The 19,661-nt window shown below is 39.8% G+C and overlaps 1 protein-coding gene across 1 annotated transcript in view; it reads right to left on the reverse strand.

The window, feature by feature from the left end:
- Positions 1-632: 632 nt before the first annotated feature.
- plch1 (phospholipase C, eta 1) overlaps positions 633-19,661 on the reverse strand; it is a 91,093-nt gene continuing 72,064 nt past the window's right edge. Inside the window, exons 19-22 of the mRNA XM_041205216.1 lie at positions 16,669-16,815; positions 16,486-16,565; positions 11,820-12,165; positions 633-2,810 (exon numbers count right to left, since the gene is read on the reverse strand). Coding sequence (XP_041061150.1) covers positions 769-2,810; positions 11,820-12,165; positions 16,486-16,565; positions 16,669-16,815 — 2,615 coding nt within the window. The 3' untranslated portion in view covers positions 633-768. The remainder of the gene's footprint in view (positions 2,811-11,819; positions 12,166-16,485; positions 16,566-16,668; positions 16,816-19,661) is intronic.

A 19,661-nucleotide genomic window follows, 5' to 3' on the forward strand; every position in this document is an offset into this window, starting at 1 on the left:
ATGTTTTCAAAAATTGACAAAAGCCACAGTAGATGAGGTTTTGTTTCCTGCTGTGCCTAAAATTCTGGAGCTAATTTTAAACCCATTCTGAAACATTGTAATTACAGTAAATTTTCATGTATGGCATTTAGCCTAGCAGCAGAGCTAAGATTCATTCAGGCGTGGGGATCAATAGGTGGGTGTAAAAGATTGAGGAAATTCAGTTTAATTACATACATAGCTCATGCGCTCATTTCTCAATGGCTATTTGCTTTATGTCCCAATTACACACATCCCTGGGGCACAGATACAAAGGAAATTTGTCCTCTAAATGCTATTTCTTGGTATCTATAGATCAAAAATGTGCTTCAAATTATGAACAAAATTTAAGCATCATCAAATGAAATGCATGCTTTTATTTCATCAAACAAAAAAATGTAACTTTCACAAATCTGAGCAAATTTACAAAAACAAAGCATACAAATGGGATAGAAATCATAGCTACATAAATGGATTTATTTACTCAATTGAATAACTTCCCACATCACCACTAAGACCCATAACAACAGCAGATTTTCATTTGCAGGCTCTAACATAGAATTTTATGCATTCAACTTTAACTACACTTTGTACATAAAAGTCAAGATCAGAGACATACTTTTAAGAAGATGACAACGCTTACATTTTAAACAGGTAAGGAAATACGCAACAAACTTCATTCTAAAATGATTTTTCAATAGGACAGTCATTTTAAAAAGGTTGCAAATGGCATGTTTAAAAAATCCTAAATCACAGTCGAAGTAAGAAATAAATTTCTGGCTCACTGAGAGTGCTGGGTTCAGTTTGCAAGATTGAGTTGTCACTGTAAAAGTTATCAAGATACCTGTGATGCGGTGTACTACAAGAACCTTCAGGAATACCTCGGCCTTCCAATCCTTCCTCTTCAAGCTGGTTCAGGTATCCTGCAATGTAGGAACCTGTGGAGTGCCTATTAACTGTATGGTGCTGTATGGGGGGTTTATTCCTTAAAACCACACCACCAGAAAATCTATGCTTGTTGGCTTCCTGAATTTGCTTTGCCCTGTTAGCAACATAACGGACTCTGCTCTGGCTTCTGGATGAGAGCTTTCTTACTAGTCCCCTTTGGTAACCTGATTCCGGCCTTATACTTGAAACCTGGGTTTCTTGATTCTCCTCCTGTTCTAATGATACAAGTTTGCGTAATTGTTCTGTTAAAGCATCAGCAGGCTGTGGCACATTTCTAAGGGAAGACGTTTGTTGATCTTTTATACATGGCACAATAAAGCCTTTGCTGATGAATTTGTATTTGCTTTCAAAGGTGCAGCTTATGTCCTCAGAAGTCAGATCACCAAGACTCTTGGATTTACATGCACTCGGTTGATTTGCTGCAGTAAAAGGATGGATGTCTGGTGAGGTTCTACATTTGGCTGAACACAGTGGATTCCAATTATTTGTATTAGAAGTACACAATGCATTTTCATCTGCAGCTGAAGCTGGTAAGTCCTCCAAAAATAAGCAATTGCTTAGTTTTTCACTATTTATGTTGCCCGACTGATAAAAATTCCAAGCTGATGAAGAATTTTCTGGGCCTATGTTTTCATTACAGTTTTCTGCGCCTGTCACTGGAAACTCAAAGTCATCCATTTCGACTAAACTGCTGCAAAAAGAATCAATCGGTAGAGACACATTAAGAATTGTATCATCAGCTGCTATACCTGTGGCTGTTGTACTATCACATTTACTGTAAGCATCCATCGAGCTCCAGCTTGCATCATAGATGCTGGATGTATTTGCGTTTACAAAGGTACTTGTATGGATATCCAGAGGATTTAAGGTTTTATTTAGTGTGACCTCCAACGTTCTATCAAATGTATTTCCATTTCTAGTGTTATGCAAGGAAACTGGAGAGAGAACTTCCTCATGAATTATGGTATATGTGGAATGGTCTGATGTTTCAGGGCTAGAGAAGATTGTAGTATCTGCTGTTACATCCAAACATGGTTTCTTGGTTTTAACATTCCTACACGGTGGGTCTGCAGGTGCATTCATTTCTAAGCCACAAGTATGTGACAGTCCAGACATCATGCTTAATGTATGATTGCCGGTCCCATGAAAACTTGAAACCATGGTCAGATTGGTTCTGTCAGCTGTTGTTTCAAATTGTGCAATGAGTGCTGAAATAGAACTGCCAACTCCACTTTCATTGGACAAGGACATGGCATCAATCAGATGAGAGACTGTGCTGTCAGGAGTCAAACCTAAAGATCTTGTAGCATCAAAATTGTTAACAGGGTCAGGTGAACAAATAGAAGACATTGTGATATAATGCGCCTTGTTGTTAGATTCCATTTTTTCAATATTTTCTTCACTTTCTACAAGCTTTGGATTACAAAATGGAACTGAACCAATTTCCACATTTGGTTCCTGTTGTCTTTCAGTGGGTTTTTGTTCTGGTACTAGGTTCTCTTTGGTCAGCTGACGCAAAATTTGATTACCTTCAAATTGGAGCAGTTCATTTTTGTGCAACTGTCCTTCATCACAAACCTCATCAAGGTCAACAGACTTAGCATGATGCTGCTCTTTGAAGGGTAGATTTTCAAAGGAACTATGCTCGTGTATTGGAATGTTATATGAAAAATGTTCTGTATTTACAGACAATGCTTTAGAAATATTCCTCGTCAAGTCTTGTGACTGAGATCCACAAAATTCAGTGGCAGCAGTTAATGGAACACAGTGAGGTAAAACAAATGATGATTCCATGCATTTATCTTCACAATGCTTTTTACTTGAGCTTGTGTTTGTTTTTGTTTCTGCAAAACAAATGACCAGAAAGTGAGTTTTCTAAGGAATGTCAATAATTTTATATTAGTTTAATGGTAGCTATTCCATTTTTGAATCAGATGACGGATTCAGGCCCCACTCCAGAGATTGTCAGCAAGTAAGGCCTAGAATATGGCCTCTAAATAGCAGGCTTCTTGCACTTGGATGGAATGACCACTGGTCAGTGGCAAAGTTCCCACTTGTGAGACAGAAGGGGTCAGTTTGAGCCCCAGTCCAGGCAATGCTGGTGAATGGAAACCACAGCACTGGTTCCGAATACTGGTCTGGCTTCCAGTTGGGAGCAGGGGCACTTGCATCTGATGGGTATGGGTAGTGGGTGCAATAAACATCTACCCTCTTTCCCCCACCATTGTAACTGGTAGATAGGGCTCTTTAGCCTTGCCTCAAAAGTTCAAATTATAAATGTTAACATCCATATTCTTTTGTATAAATTTAAATGCCCTATATACTTTCAGTGGTTTTGCCAATCCCAAAGGTTGGTAAGAATTATTGCCCAATTTGTGTGAAGTACATATTTTTGACCTTGGGCTGAAGAAAGTCATCTCAAGATTACCAATTTAGTCTTAACATTCTGATTGCAGATTTTAAGGATGTAAATTGAAACTTTTCATTACATCTTGAATATTCATCCCTACTGGATCCTTTCACTGAAGGGATCTGTTTTTAACAATTAGAAAACAATTTATAGAGATGCAGGTTTCATGAAAGTATTTTTAAAAACTTGGCGAGAGGAAGAGAAAAAAAATTATTGATGAGGTCCTTCACTGAGCTTCATGATATGTTTCAATTTAAATTTAATTACATTTCAAATCTGATAACAGCAAAAAAAGTTTATGAAATACATTCTTGATCCTTATCAGTGAAGCACCTTTCTCAAAGTTCAGATTTACCTGCAGAAGTTTCCTAGTCAGTTTTGAACTATAAAGAAACAGGACAGTAAAGACAGAACAAAAATAGAAACAATTTTGTTAAAATAATTCTCAAATCAGATTCACATTATAGAATTTCAAATGAAAGCAATTTAATGAAAGGGAAAAGCACAATTGATCATCGAATTTATGATACAGGAAACGTTTCGTAAACAACATTTACTTTTTGCTAGGGATCATATGGATATTTTTCATGAATTTACTTATTTTCAATTTAAAGTTGCCTTCTTAAAGAGAGAAAATTAACCGCTGATATTTAAAAAAAACAATGTAACTTGCTAGGTTGTATCAAGAACTGTTTTGATAAGACTGTGGCAGTAATTCTTTGAACAGAGATTCTTTGTAAATTCTTCATACAGCAAGTTCAGGTGAAGTGCTTTTTCGCACAAAGTGAAAACAAAATCCAGAAATAATACAGCAATGTTGATAGGGGTCAGACAATACGTCACCAGATAATTTTTAGCCAAAGAATGCATGGAATTCACATCATTTTACACCAAGCGGATGATGGAACAAACGAATTTGAAAACAAAATATTTTTTGCTTGTAATGTACATATAAAGAAGTCAATTTGTTAAAGAAAATAACTTGCCATGACTTACTAACACACTTATTACCCAGTGTCTATTTGTTTACATTGAAAGGCAATTACTTTAAGTCTCAATATCATGAAGCTGCTTTCTGTCTGAATATTCAATGTGCTAAACGTGAAAAGGCCACTGAACCAAGGCCAGAAACTTACCTGTATTGGGCGGGCTGGGTGGGGGCAGACTTGGAGCTGATTGCCACCCACGATCAACTGCGCACTGCCATTTTATGTGGGCGGGCCAATTAAGGCCTGCCTAGCATGATGCATGTCCGGTAGCGCTCAGTGCTTGGGGGGGGGGGGGGGGGAAGGCGAGAGTTGGGGCCTGCACAGCGCAGAAATCTCCAAGGCATGGAGCTGCCTCAGGGTGATAAAGTTGAAAGTGAAACTTTTTAATAAAGGAGGAAAAAAATTATTTAAACATGTCCCATCGTGTGACAGTGCTGGGACATGTTTGATGAGCTGGGACATGTTTGATGAGCTGGGACATGTTTGATGAGCTGGGACATGTTTGTGAATTGCGCAAAGATTAACTAATAATTTTATCAAGCCTTCAGGAAACCTCATCCCGCACGTGGATGAGGTTTCTTGAAAAATGCTTAGGCGTTTGCGCAACCTTAAGGTTGGATGTACAGCATTGCTAACAACTTTAATTGTTTTTTTAATGGCCTTAATAGGCCATTGACAGTTTGGCGGGCGCACAGCTGCCTCCGGCCTGTGCCTGCCGAACAAAATATCAAAATGACAAGTGATGACATCAGGACGCACACCCGACATCATCAAGCATCTTTTTGCATGTCGGGCCCGCCGACGGCAATATTCTGGCCCAAATCTAGAACATTGACTGCATGCAGAACTGGACTTGCAGGGGCGAGGGCACACACCGCACATACCATTTCACATGATCACAGACCCATATTAAGTTGGTGCTGGCAGATCATGATGACCCAGGCATTCAGCCATTATTCAATGCTTCTGGGTTTGTCCAAGGGTTGGGATATTGAGCTTCACTGGTGCTACATAAAGGAAGCTAGCATTTCTTAAAAGGAACATGCACGCTGGTCGCAGACAGCAGGAAAACTTTGCAGTGGAGAGATTACTGTAAGAGTTATATAGGGGGCATCCAGATTCTCTGAAGCTGTATTGGAAACCAAGATTGAGGCAGTGGGCAGGAGGAAAGAGGAGGGGCAGAAATCCTACCAGGCAACACCTCTGTTTCCAGTGGGCAGTGGTCGCCAAGGAGGTCATTGTCAGGACCATGGCTCCCAAAGATATGGCTACAATGCAGAAAGAAGTTCAATGGCCCCACCAGAATTTTCATAGTAAGATTTCTGCTTCTCATCCAAGGTTTCCTTTAAAGTATGGTTGTTGTGCACACCTGGTCTTTTCCAAGGAGTGGTCCCTTTGAATGCATTTGTGCAGCTGTGGAATTATTCTGGAGCATGGCCTATGAGCACTTTCCAGTCTGCTGCTTGTCTACACACTTATGCAGCTTAGCAGGAACATTGGTCTCAGCACACCTACTCTCTCCTCAGCTGTAACCTCACTATTGCTCTCTCTCACTTCCCTTCGATCTCCAGCAATCATTGCACCACACTATACTCCAATTCTTTCTCTGCTCACATAGTTAGTCTTTACTTTCATCACTTTTACGACTCTCACTTTCATAACTCAGATCTTACAAACTACATTCAAACTATCTGATCACAAGTCACCTTCTCTAAATATTCGGTGATGTTTCTCATGGCAGCCTATGGACACAAATAAGCTGGATGTTGAGGGAGTGGAATCCTTTTCTATTGAAGGTGATGGAGGTCAAACAAGGCAATGCTGGCACAATCTACAATACTTTACACCTGGAAATCCTCCAAGAGAGGTGAAACCCAGTGCTTTTTCACTCTGCTTCACTCTGTGCCTTGAGAAAGTGATGTAGCTAATCCACCTGGTATAGAGAGCCTCAGAGACCTCCCATTACAACATTGAAGAGTAAACTGGAAGGTGTCACTGGTGTCACCTGCTGCAGTCTAGAATAATTCTATGGCATAAAATTTAAGGGCCAAGATGACTTTGACAGCAGTGCTGTCCATGCATTGGTTTCAGCCTCGAGGCTGTGACTCGAGCAAATGATGTAGCTCGATGGTAACATTCTTGCTAGGTAGAAGTGCTCCAAAATTAAGAACGAAGGCCTGCTGTGACAATGGCCTCCTGCTTAGGACCCTCCTTCTTCCAGCTGCTCCTGCTCTCTCCTGTATCCTTGACAGCTCCCCCTTTTCCTTCAGCCCTAAAGATGGATCAACCAGACTACCCACAATTACAGTGAAATTCTTTTGGGGGCTGACAATACAATCCAATGCTGGCAAAATGTGAGGGCAGAGGACAAAAATCAGTTGTAGGTGGAGGAAAATATACCAAATCCGCCTGCAATATCCTCCCCCTCCCCTCCACCACAACCCCAGAAATGAGCCAGAAGCCTAAAATAAAAAGCCAGCACCTAAACCGCAGTGAGTGAGCTCTTTAAATAAATAAGAACAATCCATCCTGCCTGTTAACTCACTCAGCTACTCAGAGGGCTATCACATGACAAATCTTTTCTCTTTCTTTCTTTACATGCACTAGATCGGTCATGGAGGGGGAACCAACTAGTGTGAATTCTTGTACTGCTACGTAAGTCAGGTGAATTTTGCTTCCACCAGTTCTTTTTATTGAATCTCTCATTCTGAATGCTAACACTATTTCTTTGATCAATACAGGCAACAATAATATCCTAATAATGGAAACAATGCATCATCAACTTAAGCATTTTTAAATAAATAAGGATTAATCTATCACATACAAAGGAACTTTGCACATTGACGTGGACTTTCTTTCTAAGACAGGGAAGTCAGTTTCTTCATATACAAATTCTTGGAGGTTGGAAAGATATGGCCAAAATGAATGGTGGGATTTTGAACACTTGTACTTCAGGTGGAAATGGATTGAGTTCCAGAACCTACAACACAGATTGGTAGGTATACCTCTGATTTTCGCTGTATTGGACAAATATTTTCCATTTAGCTTTATAAGTCTTCAGAGTCTAGGCTTTTTGGAATGCAATGTATCAGCACCAATGATTGCTAACAACATTGGTTCCTAAGTGCCCTCTTCGGCACTAAGCTCTCAAACATAAGTTCACGGTGCATATTTGGCCTTTCATTCACAATCAAAAATTCTCTCTATAGAATTCTGAAAATATTGACCCATGCTGCAAGACAGAAGCTTTGAAAATTTAGATGTCCTTGGGTACAAAGTAATATGAAAATTAATATTATTTCTTCTTTCCTGATATTGGGCCAGGAACCAATGCAAGAATGGAAAAGAGGAATGTGTGTTTCGACTTGGCACAATTTTCTTATAATTTATATAAGTAGTTCAATGGGCTCAACACTAAATTTTATTAAGATAAATAGCTGACCAAATATCGGTAAGACACTGCACATTTAATGACATCAATTTTTCTTGCCATTTGTTTTGTCCTTGTCCGTGCATCCAGTGACAAAGATTCTGCTTCAAAGAATTAGGCCAGTGTTGGAGTGTTGTGATTGCTATTAGGATCATTAAGGCATTCATATGAAATGTCTCTTCATCTGGAGAGTAAAGAAGACATACTATTCTTCTCTGACCTGTGGACCATAATTGGACATTATGCCATGCCTGGGATTCTTAGAATCAGGGAGTAGTACAGCATAGAAGACAGTCCAAACAGCACTGTGGGTGTGCCTACACCACATGGACTGCAGCGGTTCAAGAAGGCAACTCAGCACCACCTTCTCAAGTGCAAGTAGGGATGGGCAATAAATGCTGGCCAAGCCAGTGAAGCCCATATCCTGTGAATGAATAAAAAAAGTCATTCAGTCAGGTTCTGCCTCAGCTCTAATTAAGGGTAATCCAGTTAGTCCCACTCTAGCACTCTTTTCCTGTATCCCTGTCAACTTTCTCCTTCAAGTATTTAACCAATTACTTTTTGAAGGCTACTAGTGAATATGTCTGCACCACCCTATCATGCAGTGCATACCAACTCCTAACCACTGGGTGCAGAAAAAAGGTTTTCCCTCATATTGTCCCTGGTTCTTTTGCCAATCCCTTAAATCTGTGCCCTCTGGCTATTGACCCTATTTACTCCATTTAAACCCTTCATGATTTTAAAATCTTCCATTAAATCTCCTCTTCTCTGCTCCAAGAAGAACAACCCCAGTTTCTCCAGTCAATTCACTAATCCCTCATCTCTGGAGCTATTCTAGTACCCTCTTCTGTACCTTCTCCAAAGCTGTCTGTTTTTCCTAAAATGTGATGCCTAGAATTGGATACAATGCTCCAGCTGGGTGTGGATAGTGTCCATATAGGTTTAGCATAATGTCCTGACTTTTGTACTCCATGTATCGCTTATTTATGAAGTCCAGGATTTCATATGCTTTATTAACTGCTTTGTTAACCTATCCTGCCACCTTCAAACATTTGCACACAAACAATCTAGGTCTTTCTCTCTTCTTGTGCCCCTTTTAAAATTGCACCATTCAACTTGTATTGTCTCTTCTCATTCTTCTTACCTAAATGTATCACTGCAAACTTTTCTGTGTTCAATTTCATCTGCCATGTGTCTACCCCTTCCACCAACATGTCTGTCATGTTGAGTCTATTACTATCTTCCTCACTGTTTGCCACTCTTCCAAGTTTTGTGTCATTTGTACTTTTCAAAATTGTATCCTGTATCCCTAAATCCAAGTCCAATGCATATCAAAAACAGTAGCTATCCTAGTATTGAACCTTTGGAAATGCCATTATACACTTCCTTCCAGTCTGAAAAACAGCCATTCATCACTATGGGCAGAATGTCCCCCCTGTTGGGGGGGGAAGTTGATGGGCGGGCATATATGGACGCGCTTCCAATCAGCACCCCTGATCAAAGGCATGGCGCCATTTTAAGTGGGCGGGCCAATTAAGGCCTGCCCAGCGTGACGACTGCAGGAAAGCGCTATGTGCTCCCTGTGTGGGCGGGGGAATACCTAAAATCGAGAGTGCGCTTTTTCGCACATGCCTACAAAAGAACGCACTCATCTCCCTGAGGCTAAGTGCTACCTCAGGGAGATGGCCTCTACTTTCAAAAATATTAATAGAAAAAAAAAATTCCCTTACAGATCCCTCATGTGACAATGTCATATGAGTTGGGACATGTTCATAGTTTCAAAAAAAAAAAATTTATTAAAATTTTAAAAACTCTACATGAAACTTCATCCCGCCCGTGGCAGGTCCATTAATTACTAGGCCATTGACAGATCGGCAGGCACGCAGCTGATTTAGCTGTGCCCCCACCTTCCTGAAAATTTAAACGGGGCATGGTGACATTGACAGTTCCGTCCAACGTCATCGCACGTCATTTTACGTTTCGGCAAGCGGGCCCTGCCCTTGCTCGCCGACGGTAAAATCCTGCCCTATGTTCTGTTTCTATTCCTTAGCCAATCTTGGACCATGTTGCTACTGCCCCGTTTATCTCAGGGGCTTCAATTTTGCTAATAAGCCATAATAACTTTATCAAAAAAGTTATTGTAATAACTTTATCAAAAGCCTTTTGAAAGTCCATAGACAAAACTCCAACTGCACTGCCTACATCAACCCTCCCTGTTACCTCATCAAAAAACTCAATCAACTTGGTCAAACACACTTTGCCCTGAACAAATCCACATTGGTTCTCCATTATTGGTCCATGCTTATCCAAGTGGCTATTAATTTTCCTCCCAGATTGTTGTTTCTATAGGTTCCTCACCGCCAATGGTAAACAGATTTGCCTGTAATTGTCAGATTTATCCTTCTCCCCTTTTTTGAATAGTGGTATAACATTTGCAATCCTCCAGTACCTTCAGCACAGCCCCTGTATCTAAGGAGGAACCTAGGATGCATCTCATCTGGACCAGGTATCTCATCCGATGTAAGCACCGCAGCCTTCTTAGGCCTTCCTCTATCTATTTTTACTTCATCCAGTATCCAATCCTTGTTTACCATAGCTTTACAAAGGAAGATGATTTTGTCAAACAGTGATGCAAAGTATTCATTTAGTACCTCAGCCATGCCTTCTGCCTCCACCAATAGTTCTCCATGTTAGTTGCTAAGTAGACCCATTGCTCCTCTGACAACCCTTTTGCTGTTAAGAGTGCATATGGAAAATCTTTGGATTCCCTTTAAGTTAGCCATACTGTCTCTCTTTGGTCCTTTTATTTTGTTTTTCATTTGCCCTTTGTACTTTTGATATTTGGCCTGATTCTTCCATGTATTATCAAACTGTGAAGGATGCCCTGACCCTCTATTTCTGCTTCATCCTGCTCTATAACTCCCTTGTCATCCAGGGAGCTCTAGCTTTGATGTCCTCTCTTTTCCCCCTTGTGGTAAGGGGCTCCTTATTGTTTTAAAATAAAAATAAATTAAATCAAATAGCTCCTTTATTGTTTCTCAACTCTAACCAAATAGAGTTGGTCTTTGATCTCTCAAGGACCCCATTCTCTTTCTAGCACTGTAATAATTTCCTTAATCATAACTGCTACCCCTCCTCCATTTTTTCCTTTCCTATTTTTCCAGAATACTTCATTCCCAGCAGCATCCTTATTTTGAACCAGGTCTCAGTATTGTTACCATATCATATTTCCACGTGGCTATTTGTACTTGCAACTCACCAATCTTATTAACCACCTTATTGACTTTTGCTAAAAATGGTACTTGACATATTTTTCACCTGAATTTAGAATATTCATCAGAATGGCTTTCTAGTAAGCAGCACAGTAATGTTAGGTCTTTTGTTAAGTTTGAAGCATGCTTCACATTTCTGAAAGTGGAGTGACATTAAAAGAAAGTATAAGGTATTGTAGATACTGACCATTGGGAAGGATTGCGATTTATCAAACAACTTTTAATACTAAGAGCTGGCTTTGATCAATTCGGAATTGATGGAGAAAGGTCTCAATGGGCTAATGGTGAATTGCAATGAAATACTGATCAAGAAAATGGGTGTAAATGATTAAAGGAAAGTAAAGTTTAGCTAAAACAAAATGGGGTAAGTTGTCTGGAATTACTTATGACCAAACTACACCAATTTAAATAAATTTTAAAAAATGAAACAAGAAACTCATTGCTTTGGTCAACAGTTTTACTTTGCTGATGAAAATATGGGGCTGCAGTTGAGAACAAGACTTTATATACATATAAACTAGGGATCAATGGGCCAGAACAGGAGCACTTTGCCTCAAATTTCTCAAGACACATCTAACTAATTCCCCTTTCCGCCATGTGACATCAGAAAATTGTATTTTTGTTATTGATAAATAGGAATAAACACTCTCTAAAATGTCAACTTTCTTTCTAAAAAGAACCATATTCCTGTGTATAACACTACTTAGAAATATGAACTGATTTTGCATTTTTATGTTTCTGTAGTGCCTTACCAGAGGTTTCTTGTCTTTCATCAACAGGTGGCGTTATTTCTCCATAAAGCAATTTATCAACTGGCATAGAAGTAGGCCGTGTTTGGAGTTTTTTCGTTCCACGTTTGCTGTGTGTTTCTTGCCTGCTGCAATTAAGAGGATTGGATTCTCGTTGCCGCAATTCAGTGCACATTTCCAGAAGCACACTTTTGCTCTTTTTGCTTCCCTTTGTAGGCGCACTGGCAGTGCGGCGTAGAATTCGGTTCCCAAAGGATTTCTTTTGTGTAAAGTTGCCACTGTTTCTGTTTACAGAGGCATACTTGGTGTTCTTGTTAAATAGACCTTTGAGTCCCATTAGTTGCTGCATCTGGTGGTTAAAGCATCAGTAGCTCAGATCAGGAGAATCAACTATGTACTTTTTGGCATTTTATATTCCTGATTAAGAGTTGAACATTAAAATAAAAGCTAAATACTGTGGATGCTGGAAATCTGAAATAAGGGAGTGGTAATAATAGTGTTAAAGACTAAGACAGGTGCTAATAGTGGCATAAAGGTCAGATAGCAGAATGAGTCTTCAACACTATCACTACCACTTTGTCTTGTGTCAATGACATCTTTGTCAAATCTCTCCTGAGCTCCCACCTATGCTTGTCCTTTTATTTTGCTCAACCCCCTCTCTTCAACAGTATAAAACCTGTCACATTTCTACCTCTATTCAGCTCTGAAGAAGTCATACAGACTTGAAATGTTAACTCTGCTTTTCTCTCCACAGATGCGGCCAGAACTGCTGAGTTTTTCCAGCATTTTCTGTTTTTATTTAAGAGTTGAAATTTTTGGTTTCAGATTTTTCCATACATCGGGAAAAACATGAGCAATTATATACCAGGCATGCTAATGAATAAATACAGTTCACAATGCCTAGTATACACCACTATAGAAACTTCAAAAAAATGAAGCTGTGCATTTTAAATGGTTATTTACCAAACTGGATGTGGTTTCCATTTGTTTTACAATTGTATATAATGGTCTTTCAAAGTTTTTGATTTATCTTAAATAATTCTAAGAATTAAATAATTGAGCCAAATGAAAACAAAATGACCCGTATTGTGTGTTGTCAGTATCACCATTGGTACTGTTTAAAACTGACAATAAATTCTGGTGTTCACACATGCGCTGTGAAATTAAAAAATCTAGAAGTTTCTGTCAGTGATGCCCTACTTCAGTTTTCACAGATACGATCAACACAGAATCAATGATTTGACATGAATGTAGGCGCTATTCTCACTAAAAACCATTGAAAAAGTTAAGCATTGTTGATTGAGGTGTAACTAAGTTTTTGACAAGTTTTAAGTCATCAATATTTCTGAATTTTCTGGAAAATCTAATTTTACAACTGTGGAGTGTCATTTCCTCACCATAATATGTAAAAAAATAGGATTATATTTAAACTAATAAGTTAATTTCTTTAAAGCTTATGATATTTCAGTTTTTACCTTAATCTTAATTATTATGTCCCAAGCTTTATTTTCCTCTCTGTAAAATGCATAAAAAGTGAATTATGATCTGTGCTTTTATTTCCTGGCATGCCAGCTGTGAAAATTCTTCAATCTGATTAGCTGATCTGCCAGTTTATGACTTCAGTGCTCTGGATGTCACAGATCCCTATAGATGGTGCCACATTCAAAGTCACATCTAGGAAAGGAAGGAAAAAGAGAAAAAGGAAGGAAAAAAATGAAGGAAAGAGGAAGGCTAGAAAGAAAAAGGAAAGGAAGGAAGGGAGAGAGTGTGTGTGTGCATGAGAGAGTGAGAGATTGTGTGAGAGTGAGAGAATGAGAGATCGAGTGAGCGAGAGCGAGAAAGTGTGTGTGTATATTGGAGAGAGACAGTGAGTGTGTGTGTCTGTATGGGAGAGAGAGTGAGTATGCGTGTGTGTGTATGGGTGAGAAACAGTGAGTATGTGTGTGCGTGTATAGGAGAGAGCGAGTATGTGTGTGTGTGTATGGGAGAGAGAATGAGTATGTGTGTGGGAGATAGTGAGTGAGTGAGAGTATTTGTATATGTGCCTGCGCGTGTGTGTGTGTGTGTGCACGCGCGAGAGAGAGCAAGTGAGTGAGTGTGTGGAGGGCGAGTGTGTGAAGATAAATGTTATTATTTCTTCAATATTTTTGGGAATATAGTGGTATTCTGTAAAGAAGGGTGTGTGTGTATCATTAAACTGGGGGAAGGTTAGTAAAGACAGCTTGTCTGTGGGAGCAGAGAGGTGAAAGGCAAAGGTGCTAAATGCACGCATTTGTAATGAGAGGCTATGGTGAAGGTGAATGTTCAAGTAAATAGGTTGGGTTTGAAATTTTCCTTATTAGATAGATACGTAGGAACTTGACTTTTCAGCTGTTAAATTTCAAAGAGGAGTTTAGAAGCGACAAGGGACTTTTACAACTCACAAAGGTTTCGCAGGTAAATAAGGGAATGGTTATTAAATTTTATTTGACCCAAAAGTGGAGGCAATAGGAAAACATGAAAAATTTATATATTTTGGAAAAATTGAGTTCAAAAAGATGCTTAGGTCAATGGAGTCATAGATCAAAGGGGAAAAGGATATTTAAAGAAAAATGTTTAGTTGAGTTGTGTTGACTGTGTGGGGGAGATGCCCTGAGACCAGCTCAGTGCTGAGAAAAGTTGCGAAATTGAGGCAGCCATCCAGTTTCAAGCCAGAAAAGTCTTTGTTTTCAGAAAGCAGCCTGTTTCTGAATTTCATTCGGTTCCACAGCAGAGAGTGGAAGAGAGTGAGATGCCGTGTGGTGTACTTTATTAAAGTAGCAGCAGTTTTTGCCTTGGGTAAGATTACTGGATTTTTATGGTTAAAAATCTATAAGGGAGTTGTTGCCAAGTAGTTACTTGTATGGTTTGACCAAGTGGGTTCTTTGGGGGGGAATGTTTTGTAAGACAGTTAACTGTGTAATTTTAATCTTTTGTGTGCTTAAGTATTTTTTTCTTCTTGTTAATAAATTGCCTAATTTTAAAATCCTATAAGTGTTACTGGAATTCTATGATTCTGGGATTAGTAGTTTTCCCCTCGTTTTCAAAATATTTTAAAAAATGTTATGATTAGTAAGACAAGTTTCCCTCTGGGATTTGGCTTGCTCAGCGAATATCAGCTGCAGTTGTAACAGGTGAGTGAGTGTGTATTGGTGGGAGAGAGAGAGAGAGTGTGTGTGTGGGTGGGAGTGAGTGAGGGGGAGAAGAATGTGTGTGTGTTTGTGTGTGTGTGGGGCGGGAAGGAGGGTGAGAGTGTGTGTCAGTGTGTATGTATGTGTGGGAGGGAGAGAGTGTGTGTGTGGGAGAGAGTGAACGTACGTGTATTTGTGGGAGACTGAGTGTGTATGCATGTGTGGGAGAGAGTGCGAGGGTGCCTGTGTCTGCCTGGTTCACTCCCAGTCTCAGGATTCTCAGTCACCCTCACCCCACACACAAACACAAATTCTCACCCACTTTCACAGTGGTCAAGGGTGAGCGAATAACCACCCTGAGACTGAGCCAGACACACTGACCCTGTTACAATCTAATGGTAATTTTTATTAATTACTCTTTTTAAAAATGCTTTTACATTGCTTTACTTTTGCTCAGCAGTTGTTTCTTTCCTTCATACTCAACTTTTTTTTGCAATTCATGTATCTTTCTGAAACCTGCTCATTGGCCCCTTGAGTGAGAAAAAAATGTGAATATGTCACCCCCCCATCCCACGCAAAATGGTTGGACAAGCCTGCTGTAGAGCCACTAAATCTTTGTGGCAGCTTTTTCTGAGATCTAGCATGCATCTTCTCTTTGCCGCTGGTTGTAATATCCAGGTCCAATATATCTATTCAATACGGTCAGCATAGTTTGGTGAGTTGCAGAGGCAAAAATTCCATAGGTTGGTTTAGAGAAATAACTTTTAGCAGTCAAATATAAGTGAGCTTTCATGCAGCAGCAATAGCCGTGCCTGTTTGCCACATGTCTGTGATCAAGAATATGCAAGGAAGTTAATGAAATCTAGCCAAAAAATCTAGTGGGAACTGCAGCAAAAACATCAACTCATGAACTCAGTCTCGAAAAACGAAAGGACTATTACTGGAAGTCCTAGAATATGTATAACATCAAGTTGCACTGACTAGGGGCGCAAATCCAAAGCAAAAGGCTGTTTATTGTGAACACTGGCAAGATTGATCAGTTTGAGAATGCAACCTTGAGATATTCTCATAACTGTCAAAAACACTCTGAATATAATGCCTAATTAGGCTTATGAGTTAGGAAAACTTAATTGTCATTTTAAAGGTAACAGAGGTACTTGGCATATCAGAGTTGATGAGCAGCCATTCCATTTCTAATAACATAGCAGGACCATCTCATTTCTAAGTAATAATTAACATTTGAAGGGGATCATTTACTCATCCTAATTTCAATTTGGATTCACAATTTAAACCTTTTATTGTTTATTATTGTCAATCCCTTTTCAAGTTAAATTGCTAACTTGCAATTTTACCTCATTCTACCTGAAGCTTTAAAATCACGCGAATTTGCCTTGCTAGATGTATTAAACAACTAATTTTGTATCATCAAAGAATACATTTCATACAAATAAAGCAGCAGTTTGAACAATAATATTTCCAAATCAGAGATGAAAATAAATAAACCCAAGTGAGTTACATACCTTTCCACAAATGTCATGAATCATCACATGCACAAAGAGCGAAGCTTCTTCCATGCCCTCCAGGTAAACATGCCTATATCCTGTGGAAGAAGGCATGTTGTTCAAACCTATATGTTACTGTTAACCCACAGCGATGCAATAATGAATGGTGTTTTCACAAATGATTTCAGAAGGTGTACTGACCAGGCATGAGAGTACTAAATGGCACCGTTCTTTGACCAACAAAGTCTCGACCAATAGGATCATGATCCCAGACTAGAAACCGAACCAGGGCTATTTCGGGCATGTGCACTGTAAAAGTTACAGTTTCCTCCCAGACAGGATTAAATCCTAAAGATGAGAATTAAGTTTAGAATTCCACTTATGTTTTGAACATCTCTTTATATCACATACACACACCTACCTCTGTCATTAACTGCTTTATTGGAAAAGAACCAATTTTAATATTGCTTTTGAGAGTAGAGTTAAGGAAATGCTGATGCTGCAATGTTAATCATACTGCTCTGATTGGTACCATTTTCTCACAATAGCTTTATGTGGTGAAAATTAAAATATGGAGTGTAATATTACATATTATATTGGATATGTAGAAACTCTGGGCAGAATTTTGCCCTTGGTGGGCATGCGGGCCCCACCGGCTCAGCGGCGGGCAGACAGCTGACCCCTGCTGGGGGGGGGGGGGAAAGGAAAGCCCAGCTGTCAAAGTGCTCTCTTTCGCGCATGCACACAAAAGAGCGCACTGCTCCCTGAGAAGAAGTGCTGTCTCAGGGAGATTAGTGACACTGTCAAAAATGTAAAAAATAGAGAAATAAAAATATTATTAATATGTCCCCCTCATGAGACAATGTCACATGAGATAGGACATGTTTTATAAATATCACATGACGTTTATTAAAGTTTTTAAAAAGGAACGTGAAACCTCCTCCCGCCAGTGGATGAGGTTTCATGTATTATCAGAAGCTCGCTGGCGCTCCTGGCCTGCCTGCTAACCTTAAGGTTGGACGGGCAGGGCCTTTAATTACTTTAATTACCCTGTCAATGGCCTCAATTGGCCATTGACAGGTCAGCGGGTGGACAGCTGATTTTGCTGTCCGCCTGCCTTCCTGAAAATTTAAAGGGACCGGGATGATGTCGGGGTCATGACGTCCTCCCGACGTCATCCCGCGTCATTTTCCCATTGGCGAGCGGGCCCTGCCCTCAAATCGCCGACGGGAAAATTCTGGCCTGTGACACTGAAATTTAAACAGCCTCATTTTATTTAGAGCTATCCAACCAATAGCATGCTAATTAATCAAAGACTGACAGTATAAAGCAATAAATGTAAATGTGGCAGATGAGTTGATCTGTACGAGAGAAAGAGTGTTTGTGCATACATGAGAGGAGGAAAAGAACCATGAACATATGAATGACTGAGGATATTGTTAATCAATGTGTAGTGTGGAGCCAGAGTCTCATGCCAGCTGGACTGGGTAAGGAGTGAAGAACATTAATGAACCAGTTGGATTTACAATAATCCAGCAACTCTACATTCTTTTTAAAATTCCTTTGCTAGCCCACAGATTACCAAATTTGTTGAATTCTTTTTCATAATAGGATTTGAACTGTTAGTTGCTGAGTGACTAATCCATTGCCAAACTGCTACGCTATTAAATCTGCAGGATCACATACCTAGGAAGTCTCCCTAATGGTCCTAGAGACAGGGCACCAAGACCCCAAGGCTTTTCCCAATGTAAATGAGTCCCTGGTACCTTTCACCTCTTCTCCAGTGCTCAAGAACTTAGAATACCTCTTCCCTCACTATATCCATACCCCAGGAATACTCCCCACTGCAGTTTTGACACCATCCAGTGCTCCGTTTCATCGTACTGACAAACCCTGGTACATCCTGCACTCAACCAGATTGCTACAACTCCATCTCAGTGCGACCACAACCTGGAAGCCAGAAATTTGGATACAAGCTAGGGCTGCCTCAGTGCTCCAGAACAAAGCACCCTTCCCATTCCCACTAATTTTTGGGACCCTCCAATGTTAGCGGTAACAGATGGTTATACCTCTGCAATGCCACATGTAAAAAATTTAGGTTGCATTTTAGTTGAACTCGACCATATTTATACTATATTCACTGTAATAACTAACAAGGTAAAGGGAGCCATTTTTACACTAACATGTGGCTGAAGAAGATATGTATTAATCAAAGTATTGTATTAAAATTAGTCTCAGTAATAGTGACCATGAAACCATTGTCAACTGGCGTAAAAACCCACCTGGTTCATTAATGTCCTTTAGGGAAGAAAATCTGTTGTCCTTACCTGGCCTAGCCTACATGAGGCTCCAGACCCAAAGTAATGTGGTTAGCTCTTAACTGCCCTCTGAAATGTCCTACCAAACCACTCAGTTCAAGGTCAAGTAGGGATGGACAACAAATGCTGGACTTGCCCCCCGACACCCACATCTCATGAAAGAATACATTTAAAAAAATACAGAGGCCAGATAGTATCAGAAGGGAAGTGAAAGCCAGCCCTATTTACCTAGCAACAGCTAGAGCCAATCAATAATAATAGTAATAATAATAATAATAATAGTTATACAGGGCATTGGTGAGACCACATCTTGAATACTGTATGCAGTTTTCGTCTCCTTCTTTAAGGGAGGATGTAAATGCATTGGAGGTGGTTCAGAGGAGGCTTACTAGATTGATACCTGGAATGAGCAGGTTGTCTTATGTGGGTGGGTTGGACAGACTGGGCTTGTTTCCACTGGAGGTTAGAAAAGTGAGGAGTGATTTGATTGAAGTATATAAGATCCTGAAAAGTCTTGACAAGGTGAACGTGGAAAGGATGCTTTCTCTTGTGGGTGAGTCCAGAATGAGGGGGCACTGTTTTAAAAATAGGGTCACCCTTATAGGACAGAGGTGAAGAGAAATCTTTTCTCTGAGGGTTGTGCGACTTTAAAACACTCTGCCTCAGAAGGCGGTGGAGGTGGGGTCATTGAATATTTTTAAGGCAGAGGTAGACAGATTCTTGTTAGGCAAGGGAATCAAAGGTTATTGGGGGTGGATGGGAATGTGAAACACAAACAGATCAGCCATAATCATATCGAATGGCGCAGCAGGCTCGAGAGGCCGAATGGCCTATTTCTGTTCCTATTTCATATGTTTGTAATAGTCTGACACTGAC

Source organism: Carcharodon carcharias, chromosome 2 (genome assembly GCF_017639515.1).
Source record: "Carcharodon carcharias isolate sCarCar2 chromosome 2, sCarCar2.pri, whole genome shotgun sequence".
Classification (NCBI taxonomy): domain Eukaryota; kingdom Metazoa; phylum Chordata; class Chondrichthyes; order Lamniformes; family Lamnidae; genus Carcharodon; species Carcharodon carcharias.